The 27,396-nt window shown below is 37.2% G+C and overlaps 1 protein-coding gene across 1 annotated transcript in view; it reads left to right on the top strand.

Annotated features, from left to right (window-relative positions):
* Positions 1 to 1,252: 1,252 nt before the first annotated feature.
* Positions 1,253 to 27,396, top strand: part of TMEM156 (transmembrane protein 156) — a 28,463-nt gene continuing 2,319 nt past the window's right edge. Inside the window, 8 exon segments of the mRNA XM_067551561.1 lie at positions 1,253 to 1,352; positions 6,747 to 7,016; positions 8,667 to 8,702; positions 8,705 to 8,734; positions 8,737 to 8,928; positions 10,937 to 11,047; positions 14,686 to 14,784; positions 20,871 to 20,959. Of these exon segments, the coding sequence (XP_067407662.1) occupies positions 1,253 to 1,352; positions 6,747 to 7,016; positions 8,667 to 8,702; positions 8,705 to 8,734; positions 8,737 to 8,928; positions 10,937 to 11,047; positions 14,686 to 14,784; positions 20,871 to 20,956 (924 nt within the window). The 3' untranslated portion in view covers positions 20,957 to 20,959.

Below are 27,396 nucleotides of genomic sequence, written 5' to 3'. Positions count from 1 at the left end.
TTTCACCTTGGTAGCACTGTTAAAAAAACAGCACATGCTTTGGTTTGTAATCTTATTGCTTAAACTCAATAAACCAATAAACATATTTTATTTAAAAAGTTCTATTTGATAAACCTCTCTTAACAGAATCTTACCATACTAAGAATATCACTTAACTTCCTTCTCACTTGCTAAATTTCTGAGAAAACTAGATAGTGAGAAGGAAATTTCAGATCTCTTTCTGATTCTAACTTCAAGAGCATTGCTTCATTTTGACAATGTTCAATATTTAATTTGCTGTGGAAGAAGATCTGTATCAGAAGAGAGATTTCTGAGCTAATTAAGCCCTACGTACAGTATGTATTCTATGTTTAAGTCAAACTGCTTGTTTTTACATATGCATTTTTCAGAGGTATTTTTATGTAGGCTATCCATTTTATAATAATTTTTCTCATAGTCTCAGCTGTATTCTAGAAAGAAATTATGGAATCTCATTGTGGTTGTCATAATGAAAGATCTGTCTTTAACTGAAAGAGAAAGTTTATGCTGTAAAATGATCACTACAGTGTATAGAAATAATGGCAGTTTGTCCTATTTCTCTTTCTACACAAAAAGTAAGATAATACACACATAAAACACTGCATAAGGTGTTAACATACTTGTTAGCTTTTAAGGATAAAGTAGTGCTAATATTGCACTCAGCTCACACCTTAATTATGTTTACTACATCACTTGTTTGTTGTAAAACATAATATCATAATGACATTTTGTTTCATATAAAATTCTCTCTCCCCACTCCCATTCTCTAACAATCTATATGTAAATACATGCAATAGTAAAACTTCTGCACTAAGGGTATGCTTCATTTTCTTTTATCTTTTTGGGCAAATGAGAACAAGATCCCTTCACAGCTTGTACTCATTTAGATCATTTGTTTAGCTGGTATATGAAGTGGCCATTAGAGTTTGATGTTCTTAACAGAAAACTATCCTGAATAATGAAAAAGTTTCTAGGCATGATTCTCCTCTCACTTATACCATTTTATATATAGTTTACCTTCATTGTATTCAGTGGCCATACTCATTTACACTAGTGTAAGTAACCAGAGAATCTGGCTTTCTGACACTTAATTTAAAAAAAAATTAAAAAAAAAAAAAAAAAGCGGCAAGTCTTGCTAGAAAAAGGAAATGAGTAAGAAATATTTTGCATACGACCAACACTAAACCAGGAAGGAACTTCTAATCAGTATGCTAGTTGAGAACTCTTCAGTGACATGTGCTTGACTATGAAAAAAGCAGATCTCCTGAAATTATTAATAGCAATAATTATCATGTTCATTGTAAGTTTACCTGAATTTTTCAAAACCCATGAAGGTGAGTGATCAGCTTTAAAGAATGAGAGTTCGTCTTTATTTTAAGGTCAGATTGCAGTTAAAGAATTCACGTGTACTTTCCCAGAGGAGCTGATTGTGATGCAATTTTCTTACTGATAGTAAACTTTACAAAATGTATATGAAATATGTCACTTCAATTAACTTTTTGTTTATAATAGTTAATGATATGTATTAATTATGAGGAATATTTGTCAAACAATTACATATATCACAGTCAGAAATATTGTAGATATTTACATTTAATTGATGTAATTCTTGTCTTTGGCAGGGTTTTTCTATAGAAAGTAATTGCTTGTTAGAATTATAACTATTTGGAACTTATTGCACCCAAAAGACACAAAAATGTTTGTAACACTTGTAATATTATTGCATTCAGAGGACATGAAAAATATTTAATCCTGTTGAAGACATTATCACAGTAGTATGTATGTAATGGTGAACTGAAACAAAATAGTGCAGAATGGGCAGAACTGAGTGAAGTAAGTCTCTTAATATTAATCCAAATATAATTTGATGGGTATAGAGGTCAATACTGAGAGTTGAGAGAATGAGAAAATGTGTGAATAAGATATATATTAATTGTTGTACCATCATTTCAAAATCCATAGGTAGGTTAATATTAAATTTTACAGTTTTTTTATCAGTATTCCAAAGTAGGACCTTAAGGAGAAAAACACGATAACAAGAAAAGTGTCCATCTGATAAAGATGGTTCATGTCCCTGAAAGGCTTTGCATTAATTTTTATTGAAAAGTGGTAGTCAGTAAAAGCTCTGAAAGCTAAAAATATATCCAGGTTAGGAAAAGTTAATTTAATTTGAATTTACATTTTCATTTACCAAGCAAGAATTAATTTGATTCTAACTCAAGAATAAGGATGATAATCTGTACTTTACAAAATGACAAGATCAATGGGCTGCTTTACGTTTTCAGGTATGGTAGAAGGCATAAGCAAAGTTTGTAGGTTGCCATACCTAATGTTTTACCTCTATGTAAAAGTAGCTAAAGTGCTAAATAGTAATCAAATTGTATAACAGATTGCACAAATATACAGTGATAACATATATGACAACACAAGATAAAGTGTTGACATTACATCAGCATTATGTAATAACCTTATTTTCAGTTGATTTTTGCATATATCATTCCTGTTTAGATAACACTGCATGATATAACTGATGCAACCTCAAAAAATTTGTCATTTTGTAGATGCTGAATTTTAATGACAGTGTCTGTAAAATTAGAAGGCCCAGTTCTGCCTTAAGTTCTGCACAGAGGATTTCAGAGGAATTAGAGCAAAGTATATAAGAAGCAGAATGCACCACAAAAATCTATCTAGGAATTTTTAAACTACCTACCCCATGTTGTCTGGATGCTCTCTAAAGTATGTACCAAATGCTGAGCTCATGTAGGAGGGTGTAAATATATTGGAATCACCAGCCTGGAATACAGCATCTTTGAATTTGGCCCTGTGTGAGTACTCAGAGCTATATGGGCATTGTTAAAAATCTTTAGGAGACTGCTCTTGTTTTGAATTTTGTTATAAACCTGAACCATGCAGATGTTTGCCAAGGTTCAGTTGAACCTTTGGCAATTTCAAATTAGGTGTGTTAAGGTACAGAAATACTCAGTTAAAGCACCAAACAACCTTAACTCTGCCGTGTAGTGATACCATGAGGGAAGAAAAACAAGAAAAAAATCTAATGTGTCTTTAAAAATCGGTTTAATCTAGTCTCAGGTAAGGACTAATATGACCACAAAGACTAATATGCATCAATCATAATTGTATAGCTATTGCATGGCATCACTACAGGGCAGAGTAGCTTCTGTTTGGGTGCCTTAATTATGTATTTCTATATCTTACATGTTTGTATTTTTTTTAGTTTAACCTTAACTCTGAATTTCCTGGATCTGTAACACTTGTTTTGAGCATAATCACAACATCCATGTAATGTGTTTTACCTTAACTTATTAATATATATTCTCAACCTTAACTCTACCTTAATGTGTCTGAGACAGTGGAGCCTTCTTTCCTTAACTACAATATATTTCACTATCTTAAGAAAGCATCATGAACTAAAGGCATATCCTGTCACCACCCTTTTGTGGAAATGCAAGATCTAAATAAAGCAGCAACACCGTGCAGTTCTACTGCAAATCAGGGGGTCAGTTAGACTGTGGAAAGGTGATGCAGGAGACACAAGGCAAACTCCACGAGAGTGGAGGGAGGGCAGCAGAGACAGGGGGGCACATGTTACAATCTTGCCCAATACCCCACTGTTACCACTCTGTTGCAAGTGGACCTAGTCGCTGGGTCCTGTGAGCTTCTAAGCCAAATGGGTCTTGGATAAAGTCTAGTCACTGCTTTTCAGGTTAATCCCTCTAGTTTAACCCTGTCAGGGACTGTGTGGGAAGGAAACAAGGCACACTGGCAGAACTAAGTGAAATTTGGAATTTCCATCTGTGGGAAATTCTGACATTTCTACATTTGTTTTTTTTATTAAAGAGGATGAAAAGTTGAATTTTAGAAACTTTTCATGGAATGGAAAAATCTGAAAAATTTAAATGAACAAATGTCTGAACATTTCATTTTGACATTTTCAATCAAAACAAAATATTTCAACACTCACAAAATTGAAATGTTTCATTTTGGTTCGTTGATATTATCTCAAACGCTTCATGTCAAGCCATTTCCACATTAACCTGTGTTTCCTTATGGTGGCACATTGCATTATGGAAGATGTAACTCAGCAGTGAGCCTGGCCCAAAGGGGATAATAGGGATATCAGAGTCCCAAGCATCTCCCATAATGCATCCAGAGACATATGACTCCCATGATGAACCACACAGTTCTGCACCACTCAGAGGGAAATCAGTGCATAGGCTTATAGGAGGGATGAGGCCCCGCTCATAGAAGAGAATGGGGACCAGAACTACAACTCCCATGAGGTAATGCTACATAATATGAAAATATAGTTTAATGTTTTGTTGAACTTATTCAAAAAGAAACCCAACTAAAAATGATATATTTAATTGCAATTTTCTTGATGGAAAATTTAAATTTTTCAGCAAAATCAACATTTTCCTGAAGAAAATGTCAGTGTTGCACAAACTTCATTTTCCATTGGAAAATCATTCTGATGGAAAATTCCTGAACAACTCTAAACATAGGCTTAGCAAAAGAATTTCTTAACCACAGAAATTTTACTCTTAAAGCACTCAAGAGCTACAGATCTTAGAAAGCAAAATAAGAGTCCTAAGATACACCCGCCCCTGACCTGACCTCACCTCTTCTCATGAATCAAAAGTTTGTCAGTGATTTAAGTTAGGGAGAGTCTCTCCTGCTCTTTCTTGTCTGCCAATCCTTTTTATATGTAGTGATGGTTGCTCCCCCCTCCACTGCATACAGCAGCCTCAGTTCTTATGTAGGCCTCTGTCTCTCTGCAAAGTATTCCTCTAGGGACCTCCAATCTTCCTCCATGGTTGTCCTTCCCCACTCCTCGGACACTTTTGTGGAAAGTCAATTGTTCCAGGGGGATGGGTATGGGCTGGTAGTTGAGAAACAAAGTTGATGGCCGTAGATTGCAGTCTTGTTGGCTTCTCAGTAATAGTGCTTCAGTGAGGTGATAAGCCCCTTTCCCTGTTAGGGCAGCTACCTGGAATACATAAGAGGCTGCCCTCAGGTAAATGTAGTTGTATGTTCAGCACATAATACAAAATGGAGTTCATAATCTGATACAGACATATCTCACTCTGATATAGTACCACAAACTACGTGGACAGAATACCTATGTAAAAGATGTGTAGCAGAGAATAGCCATTAGTATAGCCTAAAAACTGAAGAAGTAGCTTTGAGGTGGCTGCACAGACGTTCAGCATCCTAGCTCCAGGATGGAAGGAATATCTAATTTTCTCCCCCTACACATTCTCACATAGATTCTCCTCACAAAGAATTTTTACTAGGCATTTACCTAGGCAGACAATAAGAATTTGTCTCCATGGGTCCACATCACTATGACTGTGAAATTGTGGAGAGATCATGGACATTTAGAAGAAAACCTTCAACTTGCCTAAGGAAAGGATAAGGCCCTAAATTTTGTATTTTTAAATTTTTTAATAGTATTATAACAAATCATTTTCTTATTTTATGTGCATACTATGGTATTTTAGAAATCACTTCATTTTGTTTTTATGAGATATTATTTACTCTCCAATCTACTGTCACTAAAGAAGTGAAGGTAATTGACTTTGCATTCACTGTAGGATGTCATTTCTTTATCCTGTCTGAAATCCTTCACTGAATTGATTCTGAGGCTAGTCCCCCTGGATGCTAGCACAGATGGCCTATTGCAACTGTCAGGCTACAATAAATGTTGGGCCAGTTAAGGGATGTATTTTCATCTCTATACATGAAAATTTATGAGCATATAACTCCCATTAGTGCTAATGGGAGTTAGATACTTAAATCCCTAATTCATGGAGATGAAAATATATATCTAAATTGGAAGGTGAGCTACTGTAGTGTGGGTTCCTGCATCATGATCACAAACAGAGTGATTATTTGGTTGCTTAAGAAGTTGGTGTTAGATACTAGTATTTTTTGCTCTTTAATTATTTTCAGATTTAAAAAAAATATTTTAAGATAAGTGCAAGTTCAAATATAAAAGCTGTACAAAAAGGCTTTAATGATTACTGTGGAAGAGAATAGAAAAAATAAAAGATTCATCGTATTCCTTAATAATATATATTAGAATAACTTTGTATCATTGTCCAAGTGGAACTCATGCACTCTAAGTAAAACCAGAGAATACCAGAAAAAAGGAGGTGAAATAGGAGATAAAATTGGTGGATGATTTTTATACGTGCTAGAGTACATAAAAGCTGTAGTGTGGAGGTTTCAGGTATATTGTATATAATCTTGCCTTATGAGAGCATTATCTTTGGAGACAAGTTTAAATTTGATTACTGCTGTTCTTCAACATAATCACAATGATTTATTGTAACCATGTAGGTTTCTGACAAACTTCCCCTCTGTAAATATTAAGGGCTTCATCTTTTTTCAAATATGATCAAATCCTAAGAGCCTTGGAAGAGGAATGTGTCCAAATACAATTATGAATGCAGGTTACTGTTAGAAGAGATTTAGTATTATTGAGCAATAAAATCCAACATGTAGGATGTGAGAGGCATTCTTCATTCACACTCTCCCATTATACAATATGTTCAATATGCTGCCAGAACTCTGAGAGAAAGTATGTGTTTCACAGTAGTATGCTGAAAGGATATCTTTCTTTATACTTATGCTACGTATTTTACTATGTGCTTCCAATATTAACATCCTTACAATATAGAACTGTCTTTATTTTTGTTTTACAGCAAGCACTATAATTATATCATGCATGGATGCTTGTTCATTAAATAAGGTTACCTTTCCACTCTGTGCTTTTAACAATTTTTCTGAAAGCTTCCTGCAACAAGGAAGTAAAAAACAGACTGTCTTTTTGAAGGTCTTTGTAAATCACTCTGATTTTCAAAATACAAGTATTTGCCAAGCCTCCAAGAGTGAAGTGCAACCATGTATTTTAAACTCAGCCTGTGAATCTGAGGACGACATGAATGTTGTTCACCAGGAACCAAGATCTGAAGGTAAAGAAAGAGAATAGGGGGGAAAAAGTTCTTAGTTAGAGGTAGTTAATTACACTTACATAAGAGTTATTCATTTTTTACCAGTTAAAAGGTCATGAAAATGTGAAACGCTTTATCCTGATTCTTTAATCATAAACTCCTGGAAAATGGTGTGAAACGGTGTGAATATTGTTTTTTGGCCTTAGCAACTTATTTTTGCATTGCTACAAAGTGCATAATTAGCGCCAAATTCTGCCCCCAGATACATAGAGTGTCATGAGTGCAGAATTTGGATTTAGAGCTAAAACTTGTCTTCTACTGTGTTGTGGCCTCATCAAAAGGCTACTGAAATCAAAAGGAGTCTTTCCATTGACTTCAGTGGGCTTTACATCAGGCCGGTGGTGTAGAAGGGAGAAGTTCTGGGAAAGTGCATAGAAATCCTCTTTTCCTCCTCCTATCTATTCCAGCAGCCAGGAAGAATACATGCATATGTTCTTAATTTATACCATGATATATTTCTAAAAGTTTACATCTGTCCATCCTCCCCAACTTCTGCTTAAATCCTTACTTTGCCCTTAAAGGGCTGTATCCAGTTTTCATGCAGAACTTCTTATTGATTTCAATATGGAGCTCTACTATGGAATACAATTAATCAAAAGATAGTTAAGATAGTTTTCCTATGGTGGAAGGGGACATTGAGAGGACATATCTGGAAAATGGCTTTGAAGATAGGATAATAAAACAAATAAAACAAAAAATGATTAATAATAATAGATCATGGTACAGTATAAGCCTCCTGCAAGACGCTGGCTTGGCTGGATTCACTAAAGGAAGCCATGGAGAGAGACAGCGATTTCTGGTGCTGACGGCCCAGTCTTTCTTTCCTCGGGGCCTGGGCGACTAAAGCAGCCATTCCCAGGAGACTGATTACAGGCTGGGGCATAGACCAGAACTTGTGACTCCATGACACAGGCAAAAGCCAGAATAGGACCCTGAATGAGCAAGTCCCAAGTCTAAGATATTGTTATCATTTTCAAACTGCATGTGTAAAATTGGATCCTCTACAAAGTAGTTCCTTGTACAGATGTGGAGAATCACTAAATAAAAGGATATGGGACAAATTCTGTTATCATATTCACTTGTGCACCCTACTTATTTTGACAGAGTTATGTGGATGTTATTGAGGGGAAAACTTGTTCTATGTTGTTGGCATTGAGGAAGCCCCATAGCTTGAATCACTTAAAATTGGACTGGGCAAAGATCTAGAAAATATTCTGAAATGGCCAGGAGATGGACTAGATGACCTAATATGCCATGTCCAAGCTCAAATCTCTATGACTTTCACATATTTTTTCCGAGTTTAATGTTGGTCTGTGTTATCTCTGATTATGACAGATACCAAAAAAACCGTGGCATCTGGTAAATAAATAAATAAATAAAGTAATTAGCATTTACAAGGAAAACACATTTTGTATAGCAAAATCAATACAACTTAGATCCATTCAGAATGCTTACCATGACATATCTTTTTGTCCATGTTACTTCTAGTCACTAATTATGAGTCTCTCTATTTATTTATAGGAATGGGGGGTTAGTAGTGAGCTATAGTACTTTTCTTTCAAAGTACAATGTGCTATATAGCAGATCTTAGTGTTTTTTATTTATTTGTAGTTCCAAAAATGAGAGGATCATTAAAAATGAAAGCAAAAATTTTATTTCTTTCCATAAACATTTCAATTTTATGTGACCTGTGTGAATGAAGAAAGTGAGCAGTATAACACCTACTATATACTGGAAGTCCACATTAGAAATTCTACAACCAGAAGAGGAAACACTACAGAAGAAAACATAAATCACTCATGTACAGCAGCAGTGATGGAAGATCAAAATGGCTGTATAAATATTTCACAGCAACTACAGACTTATGTTGAAAGTAAGTTATGAAAAGGAAATCAGATGGGAAATCAAACACTGAACCAATGTGAATCTTATGCTAAGGAAGGAAAACTTCCAATAGGCAACCTCAAGGATGTCCCATAGGCAACCATAAACAACTGTTTGAAAGTATTCCCCCAAGAATTGAGTGCAATTTTTATCAGCCTTTAGTGAAAGGCCATCTCTTTTAGGCAACTAATGGTCTTTACTTTAAGTAGTACCTTATCATAGATTTTGCTGTATATTTTTGGAAATAACCCAAGAACACTAACATCTGTGCATTTGATTAACATTTTTTGGCTTATGGTTCAGAGATGTATTGAATTTGTGTTTAACAAGAATTGATTTTTCTTATTTTTCGTTAGTTGTTTGTTTTTTCCTCTAAAGTTTTTGGCATAGTCCATCTCCCTTAGAAGTAAATGGCAAAATCCCTGTTGACTTCATGGGAAAAAGATCATATTGCAATGTCAGCATCATGATACAAGGTTTCATTTATACTCTAAGTCTACTGTACTCCAGGGAGAAATCTTAGGCCAGTTAATGAAGACAATCTCGTTGTGAAGACACTCTTTTCCCAGAGGGTAGCCTGTCAACCCTTTACATTTCTTTTTGTGCTGTATGGCCCTTTTAGGAGTCTTTCCTGTCTGATTGCCTGTCACTCTCAATGTCACAGAACATTTGCCAATAGGAAATTGGTGAACTAAAATATTGTGTTTATTATTTATTTAAGTATTGAAAATTCTAAATTGTAAGTTGGCTATGTCTTCATAGGGGAAAAATAGGTGTGTTTTTCACTTGAGTTAGCTAACTCAAATTAACTAATTTAGAGGTAAAATCCTAGTGAAGATAAGGCAACTTGTAGTTTTCACACAACTTAGCAGGTTGAGTTAAACACTAGGCTCCCTCACTGTCTTTAACTTGATGTGCTAACTTGTGTTAAAACTACAAACTGTTATATCTTCACTAGAACTTTACCTCAAGTTAATTAACTCATCTTGAGAACATTTTTTTTTCCTTGGGAGGACAAGGCATAAAGTTTGGGAGATGGCCAGAGCATCAGCGAAATAAAAATCAATAAATACATGGTAGCCAGGTGGGGAAGAGCCACAAAATACTGCCTTTTGGAAGGAGACAACCTAGGTGACTGCATAAGGCTGCCTCTCAGGAGCAGTTTATCCCAGAGAATTAGGGGCCATCAAAAAGAACCATCTTGTTACTGACTGGATTTCCCTATGGCTTCTCAGTTGTAGCTGAGTAGAGGATCCAGAGGGACTTAATATAACTCTAAGCTATTTTAGGTACTGAACCAATTTCCATATGGAACTGCAGTGGATTTTTGCAGCAGATATTTCCACACAAAACAGCCTCTCTCCCATGCTTGTCCTGTACCCAAGATGCTTTCTCCCAATAGAGCCCTAACAGATGGGATTCCCCAGGAGGTGGCTCTTGGAAGTGGCACTTGTATCCCTTTTTGCATAAGCAAGAGGATTTTCATAAGCAGCATGTTCCTCTCTCTCTTTTATATGCAGAAGGACTATCAGGTAGTGGCCACTAGCATAGGTATATGTTGTACATTGGGCAAGTTCCTTCTATTTCCCATCAAAATATATGCTTTTTTTTTTTTGTTTATTTAACACCCCCTCACATGTAGATATTGACTTGTGCAGCATCTTCTCATTGGCAGAGTCACATAGAATAATTTACACAATTTAGATGAGTTATTAATTCACATATTTTGCTTAACCATCTCCGACATGCACTGTGCTACATCCAGCTGAAGATGAAGCTTAATTCCAGACAAATCCTAATGCTTCTGAATGGCAGGGAGTATAGAACAGAGAGGAAAAGTGGGGGTTTTTTTGTTTTTGTTTTTGTTTTTTCTTTTGTAAGCCACTGAGATACACTGGTGATGGGCCTGGTGTAGATATCTAGACAGAATGATGGATGACTGAAAAATAATAATTTCTTGCTTTATTTTCTCTCTTCTCCTTTTTATTTTATAACAGATCCAATGTGTATGCCAAAGATCATTTGGCTTGTTCTGGTTCCATTTGTTTTTGTGCTTACAATCATTATGGTTACCTACAAAGTATTCCAAGAAAACAAAAAACACATCAGTAAGTAATGAAGGGTGAAGCTATATAAATTTAAATTCATATACATTTTAAAAGGTACATTCATCTTTGCAATAGGCCAACCCCTTATTTATTAAAGCAGTTTAAACAATTATGTTTTAGTTGTAATGTGCGATACAATTAAATAATTGCATACAGGGGATTGGAAGGCTCAGGGGCTTGATAATGTAATCTTTGATCACAGGTTCAAATCCAGCACAAACTGGCAGTGACTAAAATATGTTAGCATCTGACAGGTGCCTGGCGGCCTATGTGAAATGAGCTGGTGGTCTCAGTCCAGTTTTAGGAGATAGGAGACCGCAATTAACACCCTTTTTCAGAGTGTCAACAGAGAAGTCAAAGACTGAATAGACATAGAAATTTAAATATCCTCTTGCTCCTCAGGATGATCCCTGCAAGTCAGGATTGAGGCAAATTACTAGGTAGATATGATGAAGCATGCAGTGCAGCTACCTATTCTGAAGATTGGTAATCCAGATTCAACCATGGTACAGTGCCACAGAGGTCAACTGAGTTACATGTGCTTACACTGAAGTGGTATTTGGGCCAGATGGCACTTATTTTCAGTGCTGTTAATTCAGCACCTTGTGAGCATTTTGGGTGTTTAAGAAAGCATTTACTATGCTACAGAAGAATTTGTCTTGAGTTCAAAGATCAAAATAATTTTCTAAATAGTATCTTCAACACGATGGGCTAAATTCTGGCTGCTGCTGCTGCTCCCAGATGAGATCAGTTAGCGTAGAGGTTACATAGGCAACTACCTCCCTCCCAGTAACACAGCACTCCATTGAGAACTAGACTTTTGGGCAAGCAACACAATGCCTGCACCTACCAACACTCTTCTGTACTGAAGAGGTGTGGCCACAGGGCTCTGGTACCGACAGGCCTTTGTTCTCTGTGTGACTACCAGAACTCTGAGGCAAGCAGGTGCAGAGGGGAGAAAATACTGCTCCTTTCACCAGTATGTAAGGAGTGTTAGTGAGCATGCTTCCACCACACAGTGCTCACTGAGGTATCTGCCCAAAACAGGAAGGATGCCTCCGAGCACTAGCACTCAATTTTTATAGCTTTGTACTCCCCCAGTACTCCAGCACTTAGCAAAACCAAAATTTAGCCATAGGAATAATGAAAAAATTATATAATTTTTGTGCCGTTAGCCATCCTAACTCTGTGCTCAGTCAGCCATTTCTGGAATGAAGATACACTGTAGGATTCTGGCTTTAATCATAACAAGAGGAAGAAAAATACATGCATGGAAAATATTTCTATTTAAAGGTGAACTGAAAGATTATTTAAATAAATAAGCACAAGAGTTGTCTAATATCCTAAATCTGTAGCAAAAGACTTGGGCAAACTTACAAATCAGGAAAGACTATATTTTAAACTAAATACTTTAAAAATTATTTTATCTTTATTTCTTGCTAGAACCTGAGTCAGAGGTATTTTCTTCTTTTTTTTAAATACAAAAAAATACAACCCAGAACCCAGAACTCATGTCCTAGTTGGTAAACTAAAACTAGTATCTCCTGTAGTTTAATATTAAAATAATTTTAATTGTAATTTTAAGATTATTTATGCATTTTATGGATTTAAGAGTAAGGTTTTATAGCCTTTGGATCATAACCTATGATTTTAATGCATATATTTCTAAGGTAATTAAACAATTTTTTATATTTATTCTTAAACAACTCAGTCCATCTTTAATTATGAGTTTCTCAGAATTTTCAAGGACATAATCAGTGAAGAAAAATGTTATTTTTAAGTTTCTGAGCTTCCAATTACTGATTTGCTTCTAGAATATAATTTCCATGAACTGAGAATTATGATTTTAATTAGTTAAATCTGGTGTTGTATTTCATTTAAAAAAACTACATTAAAAGAATGTTAAGGTTGCAAAGTCAAGCACACAAAAGTTAGAAAATGCCAGAATAAGATTGCCTGTTCAATCTGAATTTCACCCTCTTGTGCATATGTCTTTAATTACATAATCATATACTATTCTTTCCACAAGATCCCTGCCTTATTCAGTGCACTGGAGGACAGTGCTCAGGGAATGAGGCAACTGTTCAATATTTTTATCCTCATAATTCAATTAGTGGTTTCTGTCTTATTACTGCATATCATCAAAAGCATGCAATTAATACAAAAGTATTCATTTCCTTAAGGGCTTTTCTTGGGTGCTCCTCACCATAATATTTAAGTGTCTCACAAACATTACAGAATTTATCTTCAAGCTGAGATATGAGTGTATTAGTATATTCACTTTATGGATGGCAAAATTGAGGCAAAGACTTTCCTGAGGCCATAAATGAATCAGTGGTAAAGCCAGGATTAGAAATCAGGACTTCAGGCTCTCAACATTCCAATCATTTCTCCAGACTGCTCTACCACTGTCAGCTGTGCAGTCACAGCTCCCAATTGACTTTAGTTGCTGTTATGAGTGCTCAGCACTTTTGCATATCAAACCTCGCATGTCTTTAGCTGGATATTCAGAAAATGAGGAACACACAATTAGAGGCTATCTGTCAAAATTTTGGCTTTAGTGCTTTCCTTACCATCACATAGGTGTACTGCAGCAAAAGCAGGGATAGAGCTGAATTTTTCTGTGGAGCATTCACCTGCCTTGACCTGAAGACAACCTTTTCTCTTCCTGTATTCTCTTTGCCTTCCTCTCTACATACCTTCAAATTTCTAGACTGAGCAAATGAGGCAGGGCTCATGCAAACAGCTTAGGTCACTATACAATCCTGAATCTCCCATTTCCCAACTTTGGAGTGCTTGATTTTGTAAATTAAGGTTAATTTAATTATGGATATAATTTCCAAGGGTTTTTTAAAAGGTAAAACCAAATTCTGTTAGGGAACCGTAACAACCACCCATAACACATCATCAGTAGGGATGAACGCTGAACCATCAGCATTGCAACATAGTTTGAACTACAGAACTAATCACGTCAGCCTATAGCAAAAGCAGGCCATCTACCTTGATAGGGCATAGGGAAGGATGATTGCTAAGACCAGGTGTTGGATCCAAAAGGTGGTCAAGGGGAGCTCTGCCCAGTTCTCTCTCTCCCCATCTCTCCCTGAGAGGGATGAGTTGTGTGGTTCCTTCTCCATGTGGTGCTCTCCTAGAAGGGAACAGGTTGCTGGGTTCATGAGGCAAGACTGCTACAGGAAGCTCAGCCTGACTCTTTCTCTTCTGCCCCCAGAACTCCCAGTGCAGTATGTGATCCTTCTGCTTTGACAGTGGTTTGGGCCTGCCCTTAGATTAGAATATTCATGTTCAATTATTATTTTGGCAGGCTGCCAAGGTTATCCTGAGGTACATATATGATTGAAAAGAAAAGATAATTTTCAAAAGTCAAACCTGACTGGAATTTCACTGGACAATGAAAAGTCTGGCACCAGGGTTTTCTCCTGGCCCATTTTCCCAGTCTTGCTGTAAACAATGGAGACATTAAAGCAACTCCAAAAAAAAAAAAAAAAAAAAAAGGCACAAGGCTCTTTTATAATAGAAAGTGTTAGGCAACCGAAATATAGGGGTTGCCATGAACTCTCCTAGTAATGAGTAATATATATGTAATAATGCAGCTGAAGATCAACTATTTTTGTTTTCATCAGTTAGCAAATATAGAGCAACAGCAGCTTCTGTTATCCAGCAAAAAGACTGCAAACACTCAAGAGAATCTACACCTGCTAACAGTATTCAACTCCTTTCGGGTGAGTAATATATAAGCAAAATAAAAACCTAACAAACTCTGAAACAGAGAAAGACCTTCCAAGACATTCTGTCTTAAACCGTGTATTTTGTAGAATTCTCACTACATCTTTCACAACGTCTCTTCTGTCCTGCTCTAGGATCTCAGCAACAATGATATCATGACCACTTCTTGTTCATTTGCTCCATTGCTCAGCTATGCTCATTGAAGTCCAGGGGATTTTTGCCATTGGCTTCAAAGAGAACAGGAGGAACATGTCCATTGTTAAGCATGTTTTCCTAATATGTAATCTAAATACTTCTTTCCTTTGTTTCAAACAATTTTTCCTTGTTCTACCATCTTCTGAGATTCTGAATAACTCCCTTTATGTATTTTATTTAATTTGTACAGTTTAACAGTCTGTAATCATATCCCTGCTGAATCACCTTTCCTAGATGATAAATATTTAGCTATCTCAAGTTCCTCATATATTCTAATCCTAATATGTTGCCCTCTTATCTATTTTTTCTAGATTTTGTATTTCCTTCTGGAACTGTGGGTAACTGAAACACACATCTGTGTTTTACATGTGATCATTCTATATATAAATCTAAGAAGGCCAATAACTTTGTTTAGCAACTGCATTGCACTGAGTGCTCTTATTTAGGACCAGATCTTCAGATTTCAATGGGAGTTAGGTGCCTAAATACCTTTGAGGATCTGAGCCTTAGTATCTTACTTCTGCCCTTAGGTCTTTCGTGGATTTCCTGCTTTCTAATTAGCAGCCTCCAAATGATATTTTTGCTGTTTATTTCCTATACCTGTCTTATTGTTCAGTGTTTGCACAGCGCCCAGCACAATAGGATACTGGTCCAGGATTGGGTTTCCTAGATGCTTTGATATTACAAATAATAATTATAATACCTACCAGTATTGCCTTGCATTTGTTAACATTGAATTGCAAGCCTGTTTGGTAAGAAGTGGGAGATGGCTTAAGGTTGGGGAACTGTTCCTTCCTATGCTGGGAGCTGGTTTTGGGGAAGGAAATAACACCGCCCTGACACACCAATATAGAGGAGTTGGTTCAGTGACAGGAATGAAGGAATTGGTTCCTGCATGGGAGTAGATTGGGAAGACGGGAAGAAATAACCAGTTTGGGTGAATGCCTGCAAAGAGACAAAAGGGGAGGGAAACAAGTCCTTGTTACCAGTGCTTCTATCACAGCAGTTTAAGGAGCTTGTGGTTAGGACTGTGAGGTTAGCACTGAAAGCTAGAGTCACAATCCTTATAGTGTTTGTAATGAAATCAAGCTGAAAGAAATCAATGTGAGCAGGCAGGCCAGGTATATAAACGTGGTTTAAGAAATTAAAACGCAATTGTATGACAGGCATAGATTCTGAGGATTCTCTACAAAAAGAGGAACATCATGTATATAAAAGCAGAATTTGTGTCATCCCCTGACTGATAAGCACTCTATCCTCAGCTCAGCAAACAAATTAATCCCCATGTCATGTGGAAATAACTCTGGGTCAAATCCTGCAGACTTCAGACGTGCCACAGAAGGCTTTACATTGATGTGACTTACTGTGAGGCATGTCCTAGGCATGGAAAGTCCACATAGGATGTCTCTACTCTTCTTTTGTGCCATTGAACAGGAGTTTGGGGCATACCTGTAAATGTCCCTCATGTCATGTGAAGGCATTCAGTTTAGTTCCAAAGTTACCTCATTCCCACACAAATTTGGCATCCTCTCACTTTTATTGTTGAAAATTATTTATATCAGAAAAAGAACTGTGAAACTGTGGTCATAGAATGACTTATGTATGCAAAGGGAATGCTGCTACAACTTTTAAATTTCCTGCATCAATAATTTGTTGTGTTCCTCATTTTGGGTCCCTCGTCATACATTGCATCCACATCTGGACCTTGGCAGATAAGATATTCTGGTCTGTGGCTCCATGACTTTGCAAACTCCCCTTGACAAAAGCACACATTAACGGATCGATTAGGAACTGTAGTAGCAACCATGAAACTGTGGGGCTGGTGTTCTGGAGTTTGGCAAAGGGGAAAGATTTCATTCCTTCCACCTGCACAAAACCCATTGATATGGCGTCAGGCAGGAATCAGTGTTTGACCTTCTGAAAGTACGTTATTATTGGCCCAGGGAGAGACTGGTGCATGGCTCAATTTAATGCAGGGTCACAACATACCAAACTGAGGGGGTTATTAAACTTGGTAAAAAATATTTGCTGCACAAAGGGAAAGTATTGCCCTTGGCTCTGAGTATTATTGATACTACTGGAAAAGCCATACCCTTTAATAAATTCCATGTAATTTGGTTTCCTTATCTTTTTTATAGATTACCACAAACCAGCAGTTCTCTGAAATAGCTGTAAATGGCAAAAAAACAAATGACAAAGTCAGCAAATGCGAAAGTAGTTTTTAACCTGTCTAGACTTGGGCACCTCACCATTCATTCAGCATATTAACAATAGCCTTGTCTTGTCAATTTCTTCAGCAGTTACAAAAGTCTCAATAATTTCTCCCTTTAATCCAGTAACTTGTGGCATTTCAATCTTACCTAGAAAAGAGTCGATAGCTTCCTGTCTGCCTGAGCACTCCTGGGAATACAATTTATACTCCCAAGTTGTAGAGAGCTGGCTAACTTTAGAAAATGTATTTATGAGCTCATTATTTTCATCCCTCAGGAAAGGAATCTGTCTCTGAAATCTTTTGTCTTAAGTAGCTCTCACTAAAAACGTTCTTGTTTTATCACCATACTCACAATAGCATTGTTTAGCTCTGTATGTCTAAGGGCTTTTTGGAATATTTTATGAAAATTCCAGTGTAGATGTATGATGTTGGAGAAGAAAGAACACAATATTGATCTTAATGTGATGCTCCTCCCACTCCAGGCTACCCATTTGACAGAAAAGTTTCATGCTATTGAACTGCTTTTACTAACACTATGGGACTGATTATGGAGCCATTCACAGGTTTCAAACCACATAATTCCATTGACTTGAGTGAAGTTACTCCTGGTTTGCACCTGAATAGCAAGCAGAATGAAGACCATATGGAAAGAAATGCTGTTTCTCTTAAGCACTAGATTTATGATCTGCCGTTGCCAGAATGGATTATAAATATCTACTATTGCCATTATCTCAGAGAGCCATGCTTTGACTCATTACATATTAGGATACATTCTCCAACTAGCTTGTTTTGCTCATGACAATGCAAAGTTAACTTTAATGAGTTTAGGACGTTTTGGTATGTTTTCTTTTAATGATGTTATGATGCTCCTGGCTTTCAACGTTATCAAATGAACATTCATGTCATAGAAACTGATGACAGACTATGAATAAATCCCAATAATGTCACTGAGTATAACAAAAACCATTACGTAGACACAAATATGTAACTGAGAATTCAATATCTTATGAATTGCAAGGTATTCATCCACATTTACACTGCTCATCTGAATTTTTGGGGCTATTTATCTAATTCTTTTATTAAAATAAACATAGCCCAGGACTAGACTGGAATAAGAATAGTACATACAGTAACCAAGTAAATCAATGAAATCCTGGCCCTTAAAATATAAAAGATTGAACTCTACATTTAAACAGTTAGAGACACTAATTCAAAATTGACTCCAAATTCAATTTTGTAAAATCAAAATTTTGCAAACCTAAGGCCAATAGAAGTTTTGCCTGTGATTTTTTTTATTCCAGTGGCAGCAGCTATTTTAAACAAATAAATATTAACCTTAAGTGTTTGCAAGCCAAGCAGCACAATATTAAGAAACTGATTATATAAAATAAAGGTAAAAGTGATTTAATTGACTTTCTTTGTTCAAACTGGAGGAAATGCAAAAGTAAACAAGCAATATGAATAGTGGAAAAGAAACTGGAATATTTAAAACTCTTTCCATTTTAATTTTAACAACCTATGACATTAGTAACATGGTAAATGAAATGACTTGTTTAATATTTGGGTACTGAATTAATAGTGACCCCTAATACAATGAAGGGCTGGATTATAACTTTACCAGCTAGCCTGAGTAAGGGGCAGCATGTCACTGCCTTGCACAATCTGGTCAGGAATCTGAGAATCAAAACCTGGTGCTTCCCCTTCTGTGCTGGCTTTGAGGCATTGGCTAGTGTATTGAGGAATAGACCCTGCCCACTCCCCACCTGTGTCCGTCCACATCCTGCCCATCTGTGTGAGAGAAGTAGCAGCCTGGCTACTCCTACATGTAGACTTTGAAGAGGTGGGTAGCCCATGAAAGCGCGTAAAGGGGCTCAGTGGCGACAATGTACGTAAATAACTGGACAAGACACATTACAGTCAATCATTAGAATTTCTGCATTGTTTCCCTTTTTGTCCTATTAAAAGGATAGTTCCTGATCTCTGACATTAGAGAAAATAGTCCAAATCCTCCCTAAGTTATACCTGTGTAACTTCATTTAAGTCAGTGTGGTGTAAATAAGAGCAGAATTTGGCTCAATGTATTGAACAGTATTGGCATTCCAGGGAACACGAAGTCCAGGCCTACCCGTCCTGTCTATTCTGCAGCATTCCTTCTCATTGAAGAAGGCAGGCAGGATGCAATCATTTGCAGTGTTAAATAGACGTGAGGACTAGTTAAAAAGGAATTTTTTTTTTTAATCTTGACCAAGTAGAGCACCATATATTTGATTCTGTTCCTCAGTTAATATTTGACATAGCTGAGTAGTTGTCTCTTCTTCTACAGGTAGGTGAGTAATACTGGGGAAAAAAGCAAATCTCGTCACAATCTTTACAACAGACCTCCCAGCTTCAAAGACATGACATTTAGGCAGAAAAGTGTGAAATCTAATGACTGCTTTGGGTTTATTATTGTGTTTTACAAGGCACGATAAAAAAATCTTTGGGTCCAAGGCAGTTTCAGATCAATTTCTTATATAGTCTACATGTGATTTCAGCTGCCCAGGTCTGACAGTTATAGCCACAGACAACAGGACCAGAACACTGGTCTAATGTACCTATCGGGTCATTTCTCCATTTGATATGCAGGCATAACAGTGGGTGTTACACTTAGACTCTGAAGGGAGAATGGACCTATATTCACATTTTCCCCCAGATCCCTTTGAGGATGAAATGAGATCTTAAATGGAATTCCATTGTGGTTTGTCTCACATCCCCAATTCTGTTTTAACCTTGCTTTTCGTATTCAATTACTTAGACGTGAGAGCTAAATTTACTTTCTAATTATATTCACAAAGAGGGGAGGCGTAATAAGTAGCGTGATTTATCCTCCTCCTTGGAATCTATAGAAGCCCCTTTGCAAATTTGGACGGGTTGTTGCTAGACAGGGTGTGGGTGGATCTGGAGTTAAGATACTATCTGCAACATCAGTCCAATTCAGATCGCCAGAAAATGTATCATATCAGATAATGCTAATCTCTTGAGTATTAGCTTATGTAGAGTTCCCAGGAAGCTCTAATTCTTTCATTTCCTAATGGCTCAGACTCCTTACATGGGCCCTATCAAGGTGTCTTGTCTATAGGGTAGCTCCAATGCCAGCCTGCTTGGGGTGTTCATGTACCCCTTCACTGCCTGCACCATTTGCAGATGTATGCATTTGATCTCGACAACTGTGTGATTCCTGGTAGCATCCCATGCTCCCCCTATGGCCTCAATAGCCTTTGAATATCATGCCTCTGGCCTCTGTGGGGTGGTTGCTCAATCCTCCCATATGGATGATGCTCTGGAAAGTTCCCAGATTGAAAGCTACAGAGTTTTCTGTTTACCTCTAGCTAATCTATGGCTTTATATGTAGGAGGGCTTGATTTAGCCCTGAATTTACTCTTACTAAATGTTTCTGTATTTTCATTCTGAATACAATTTTCAAGAGTTCCTAAGTGACTTAAGCATCTAAAATCCAGCTGACTTTCAATGGGATTTAGACCCCCTAATAATGGAGTTTTTTAAAAATGTGCTTAAGCAGATTAGGTGCCTAAATCCCATTGAAATCAAATGGGAGTTAGGTGCCTGAAGTGTAACATTCCTCAGATGTTTTTGCTAGTTATTAATAGGGATTAAAACTATTTTCTCTTTTAACAGAGATCACCCGACACCCCTCAGCTATCACATACCTAACAGAGAGACTGCCTGCAATTCCTGAACATGAGCATTCTCATCAGGTGTAGGAGGTAAACAAATACCTTAAACCTCTCAAATGATTCTGCTTTCCCATCTATTGTTAAAATCAACAGATTAACCACATGCAATATGTACTCTAAATAAATTACATCCTACTTCTGGCCAAGGTGCAGGTGGTGAACCTGAAAATATGTTACATGAGCGTTAGATGGCAGGAAAACAAAATCAATTTTTCTTTTGGCAACAAGACTGATCAATAAACTAATTTTTTAGTCTGTTAAACGCTGGTTGCCCCTGAAGACTTCAGCAGAAACCTTGGCATTATTTCTGTGATATGGAGCAGTGTGTCCTGGATTTCAGAATCAAGCCAACAGTTGTTTCTGACAAGGAGTGAGGCAATGGGAACCAATGAAAGCAGCAGGTGAAACAATTTGCTCATGAGTCCTGAAAAGAACCATGTGTTTGAAAAAAAAAAAAAATTTGCTGAAAAATTCAAACAGCAAAGAAATCCACCATTAATTCACTTTGACCATAATGCAGCAGTTAGCAGAAATGACTGAAGATGTGGGTTTCAATCAGAGGTGGGCCCAAAGAGTGGAGTTCAGAATCACTTTCAAACTTCCTCAAAGTTCAGAAGCATCTGGATTTAGGGTACTAATTCTAATCTCAATAGACATGGAAACAAACAGACAAGTCTGAAAAGATATACATACTGAAAGGTGTTTTTAATGTCTGAAAATGAAATGGATTGTATTTGAATAAGTAAAAACAAAATACTGATACAAAGTTGCATAGAAAAAAGGGCCTACAGATATTTCCGCAGAATTATGTCATTGTATATGGAAAATTTCTTAGGTTAAAAGCTTAAGAAGATCATTATTTATTTATGTACGTTAAGTCTGATGCAGTCCTACAGAAAGGATATACTTTTGATTTATCATATGGATTTATTAGAAAAATGTATTTACTAAAATACAATTTGACTTCAATAAGTTGAGGTGGACCCACAGACAAATCAGTTTGCGAATTGAAAACACTGTGAATTAGTTGCAGAAATAAATTTTTAAAGAACTATGGTAGGAGACAAATGAGCTAATGACATAACAAACTCACTGGAGAGCCCGATTATGCTTTGATTCTGAGTGAGACTAGCTGGGTCATTGGCCAGGATAATATAATACTTAAAAAATACTGTGCACTTATGTGATGCTTTTCATTCATCATGTGATTTATGAAGATGGAAAAAGTAACACTCTCACCAAATGGGGATACTGAGGTAGAGAAAGGTGAAGTAACGTGTTCAAAGACACACAAAGTTAATAGCAAAGATAAGACTAGATCTCAGGTCTTCTGAGTCCTAGACCATTGCCCACTAGATGCTATGATACCAGCATAGAACAAAATGTATTTGCCTTTTCCCCTGTGCAAATACTCCCCTCTTCAGAATCACACCCACCTTCTCTGTTCAGCATTTCCTTTCCCCTAGGGTCTGCTCCCAAATATACATGTCCTCAATGTTAGTTGTCTCGTTTTCAGATCCCCAGCCACACATTTGCTCCTTCAGAGAGACACTTTTCTCTCCTCTCTGCAGCGCGGGCACACACCGAGGTCTAGCATTTAGTTGTGGCTAGGAATTGTCCCTCTGGACTTTCCAAGGCTGCAGTAGTATCTATGAACTGAGGGGTAATACTCAGTTTCATATCACTGATCCAGAGACCACACTTTAGATCTGCTCTAGTGTCAGTTTTAAATGTGACTTCAGTATTATTGCTAATTGAACTCACCTCATGCTCCCTTGGCTTGCTAGAATAAAATGGGCTGGGAAAGAATGATTCAAGAAAGAATGATGAATTCTTGTGCCCTAACTTCTTTCTATTCCCCTATGTGTAGATAAAGAGCAAAATGGCTTGTCTTTTTGCACTTGCAAATTTTGGCAATCCAGGCTGAGCAGTTAGCTCTACATGTATGCCCTTTGGCACTGAGTGCTTTTAGGGCATCATTTCTGAATTTGGGGTGATTTATTGTGTTGTGATTTACTCTATTGGGGAGCAGATTGAAAATTTTATTGTGTGTCTGCTGCCAGTCCAGTTTTCAGACACTCTCCTCTCCCTATAACAGAGCAGCTATCCTGCCCCTATTTCCAGGTAGCAGAGGCCTCATTGCGTGTATATACATGGTGTAACTCGGGGTAAAAATTACTCACAGCAAACACCAACTGGTGTTCAGAGGGGAAGTGTGCCTATTCTCCATCCCCATAGCAACACCTTGGGGTGGGGAGGCTACTGTTGTTATCTGTGGTACCAGCTTAGAGGAACTTAGAGGAAAGAGATACAGATAAGTTCCTGGTTCTTGTCACAAAGCCCCGGTTCTTGTTGCTGAACTCAGATCTTGCTAATGCCTTAGTGTAAAGCATTTGTCTTGCTAATACTTAGGGACAAGTCAATAGCGAATGACACAAACTTATCCCATACACACTGGCAGTGTCTGCAGATATGAGATTTTTCCCTTCTAGGTAAGAGAGACCTGTTGGGTAAATGCTGTAGATATACTGCTAAAACTGTGCCCCTGCTCTTTTATATGTACTGTTCGTTACTTCTCATTTGTTACTGCCATTGGTAATATCCTTGCTTTCCCTTTTATTAAATTTATTCAGGGTGGAGTCTCTGATTTTATTTTATTACAAACGTCTGACTGTCACTTGCTAAATTTGTGTGCTCCACCTTAGCAAATCATGTTTTTTTTTAATTTTCCTAGAGCACACTACTTGTATGTCCAAGTCTGTGAGTGTTTGAGCTACATTTTTACTTAGTCAAGAAACACACCTAAAGTTTACCTGAAGCTGGCTTTTATTACTGTCCAAAACACCTAACAGAAGGGCTTGATCCAAAGCCCACTGAAGGCTATGGAGTCTTTCCATTGTCTTCAGAAGGCTTTGGATGAGTCCCATTATGCAGTGTTTATCTCTGCTGACATGCTGAATACAATCGGGCTGTCTCACTGAAGTTAACTCAACTGGTAACAAATGGTTTAATAAAGGTTCACCAGCTTCCAACACTGCAGCTTTCCTATATATATATATCTGTGTCCCAAGCAAACACTTCCTATTAGAGTTCATCCAATCTATCTATGGTATTTCAGGGCACTCATCACCATACTGTCTGAGTGCTGCAGTTGGGAGTCACCCCTACCTTTCATGTAATGTTGACACTATCCATTAAACTCCTTACCAGCACCCAGCCAGGAAAAATACAGGCCAAGCATCCCACATATTGAGGCAGTTCTCTTCACAACACCTCAATAGCTATTTATAAAAGGGCATTCCTGCCTTGTAGTGCTACCTTCTGACTGAGTATAGCAGTGCAGTCCTGCCTCAGTTTCCCCTGCTCTCTCAGGACCCTTTAAGAACTGTCCATGGTCTAAAATTATAAGGCAAAATTTCCCTTTCTAGGGTTCTACTTTATTAAGCCCAAATAAACTTGATATAAAGTCTCTTCTACCTTACATCAAAATAAGTCTCCATGGCCTGCAGTTTCTCCCCTTGGGTTCAGAGGTTGCATAGCCCTCCTTACTTTCAGCTTGTGATTCTGGGTCTTCAGCCACTCTACATGTAACACTTTCCCTTACCTCCCTGGACTAAGAGAGGTCTACAGATAGCAGTTGTTCCTCTGCTCCTGTTTCCTATTCCCTTCTGGATCTTTCTAGAGACCAGCTGCCCTCTGTCAGGCCCCATCAAGGCTATTTATTAATGAGGCACAGGTGGACTGGACCAGTTCCCTGTTAAAGGACCCAGTGCAACCTGTGACAGAAACTCTCCAATCCCATGGTTGCAGTATAAGTACCCAGATAGATACAAGCATGTGGCAGAACTGTTACAGCACCCTCTTCAGCACCTCCATCTCAAAGTGGGTTGGGCTTCTGTCCCATATAAGGGGAAGTAGCATCTTATTCTTAGAATCAAAAGGAATATTGAGACATTTAAGAGAGATCATGAAAAAGGCATATAAAAAAACCCAACTTTAAAAAAGAAAATATCATTTGGGAAATTAAAACCAGACATGGAACGGACAATTCATGAATGAAATCCTACAATTTACCTCTGAAAAGAGCAATATCCTAAGGACAGCTGGAAACAGAGATGTTTTTTTATAAAAAATGTGCCCATTCATTTTTCTTGCTGTTAGATTAAATTCACATCACATAAATCAGTATTACTGAAAATGTTTTATTTACTACATCTGTCTCTGCAATAAAAGCTCCAAGGGCAGGAGGGGATAAACTTAGTGTCCTGTCTAACATATGTTCTCTTAATAAAGTAGATTGTAATGTCCAAGGTTGTCTGAGGGCTATTGTGGGGGCACACAATATTTACTCTCTTTTCCTACATCATTCTGGCACCATCAGTACTTTACATTGCAAAGTGGTCTGAGATCCCTTAGATATGAACAGAGCTTCAATTTATTATTTCTACAGTGTCATGGTTGTTCATGGTGCTTCACAGTTAAATAAAACAGGTCACAATCAGGTCACAAGGAGTTACAATCTAAGTACCTGATAGTGATCAGTTTGTAGGACTGAGGTCTAAGATAGATTCAGCACAGTTAGGGATGATAAACAAAAAGAGGATATGGTTGTAAGAAAGATGAAACTTATTATAGCAAAGATAATCAGAAAAGAGAACCTGATTCTTTCCCTCATGTAAAATATAATGATAGCATGAGGGAGCAGAGCCTTGCAGGTGTGGTAGGGCAGAGATCAACTAGAATCATAGAATCTTAGGAATAGAAGGGACCTTGAGAGGTCATCTAGTCCAGTCCCCTGCACTTATGGCAGGACTAAGTATGACCTAGATCATCCCTGGAAGGTGTTTGTCTAACCTGCTTTTAAAAATTTCCAATGATGGAGATTCCACAACCACCCTAGGTAAGCAGTTTATTCCAGTGCTTACCTATCCTGACAGGAAGTTTTTCCTGATGTCCAACCTAAACCACCCTTGCTGCAATTTAAGCCCATTGCTTCTTGTCCTATCCTCAGATGCTAAGGAGAACAATTTTTTCCCCTCCTCCCTGTAACAACCTTTTATGTACTTCAGAAGTTCCACAGCCCTCCTTACTTCAGGCCTGTGGTTCTGGGCCTCCAGTTCTGGACAATTAACTGAGAGGAGTGAGTTATATAAAATCCCAAACCTTATTCTATTTAATTTTGATCGTCTTCTTCTTTGCCATCTTTTTTTAAAAGGAACACTAGCAATCTAGCTGTGTAGGGCCTGATCTAAAGCCCATTAAAATCAATGGGAGTCTTTTCATTGTCTTTAGTAGGCTTCAGATCAGGCCCCTCCTGCATTACTGGAAAGCATTCAGATACCATAGTTATAGATTTAGTATGAGAACATTAATAGAATAGGTAACTAACAATAAAATTAATTAATGTAGTTTCAAATAGACTCCTGCCTGCATTTCCCTGTCAGTTTTTGAGGTTGTGGTTTTAAAAGCACATCTTCCTATTAAAAATAAAATCTTTCTTTTCCTTGCCTCTGAGTAAAAGACTCACTCAAACAGCAAGATAAAATGATTAATTAATTATACAGGTAAAACAGTGAAGCTGACAAATCACAAGTGTACAAACTAAACATACTGGTGATAGGGGAGGAGATAAAAATAATCTTTAATGTCTGTTTTAGGAATCTTAAATGTTATTTGTAAAAAATGGTAGGCAAAATATTCAGACAAAAATATGATTTTTAGGTTGATGTCTCTTTGATTTTCATTTTGATCCCCTTAAAATATAAAGTGCCAGTTAAACTATATAAATTTTGTACTGTATTGCTATATTGGCATAATGCTATGGTTAAATGTTAAGGGTGTGTGAAGTGAGACTGAAAGCAGTGACTTTTAGTGTCTGTAGCATTGGATATGCCAATTAGCCATTTTTGCAAAGTGTTGCCTTTTTATGTTGCCCTCAATACCTGCATCCAACTCTCTGGACACAGATTCAAGTCAGCATATGGCCCCAAATATTGTAATGAAAGCATTACGGGCAAATAATTTACATATTTATTTTCTAAATATCAGAGGGACAAGTTATTTTCTGCCTCATTATGGATTTAACATGTAAATTAAGTTTTTAAACCCATTATGTCTGTCAGTGTAATATTGCTTGTAGCGTCACAGGTTGCTGAGTATGTTTCAGAATATTTTGCACAACTAGCAGCCTCTGTTCAAAACACACACAATACAATGTGCTTTCCTCCACATCTTAGGATCCATCAGAGATTTAGGAGCTTTTAAAAGAAGGATTAAGTCTTTAGATTGCTCTGGCTGCAGGACTGCCTGATTTGGCTGCAATGGGCACTACACAAACAGTTAAATTGTTGTCTTCCATTAGTTGGCACCAATTTTTGATGCATTCTGTCCTGCTTACATTTGTCATTTTTTAGCTCACCTCAGCAGCTGCTGCATCCAATATGAATTCCCACCCACAGAAATACTTT

This window comes from Emydura macquarii, unplaced genomic scaffold (assembly GCF_026122565.2).
Source record: "Emydura macquarii macquarii isolate MOO-44397 ecotype Brisbane River unplaced genomic scaffold, CSIRO-AGI_Emac_v2 contig_1353, whole genome shotgun sequence".
Taxonomy (NCBI): domain Eukaryota; kingdom Metazoa; phylum Chordata; order Testudines; family Chelidae; genus Emydura; species Emydura macquarii.
The sequence above is the reverse complement of the archived record's forward strand: the minus strand, read 5'-3'. Positions and strand labels throughout refer to the sequence as shown.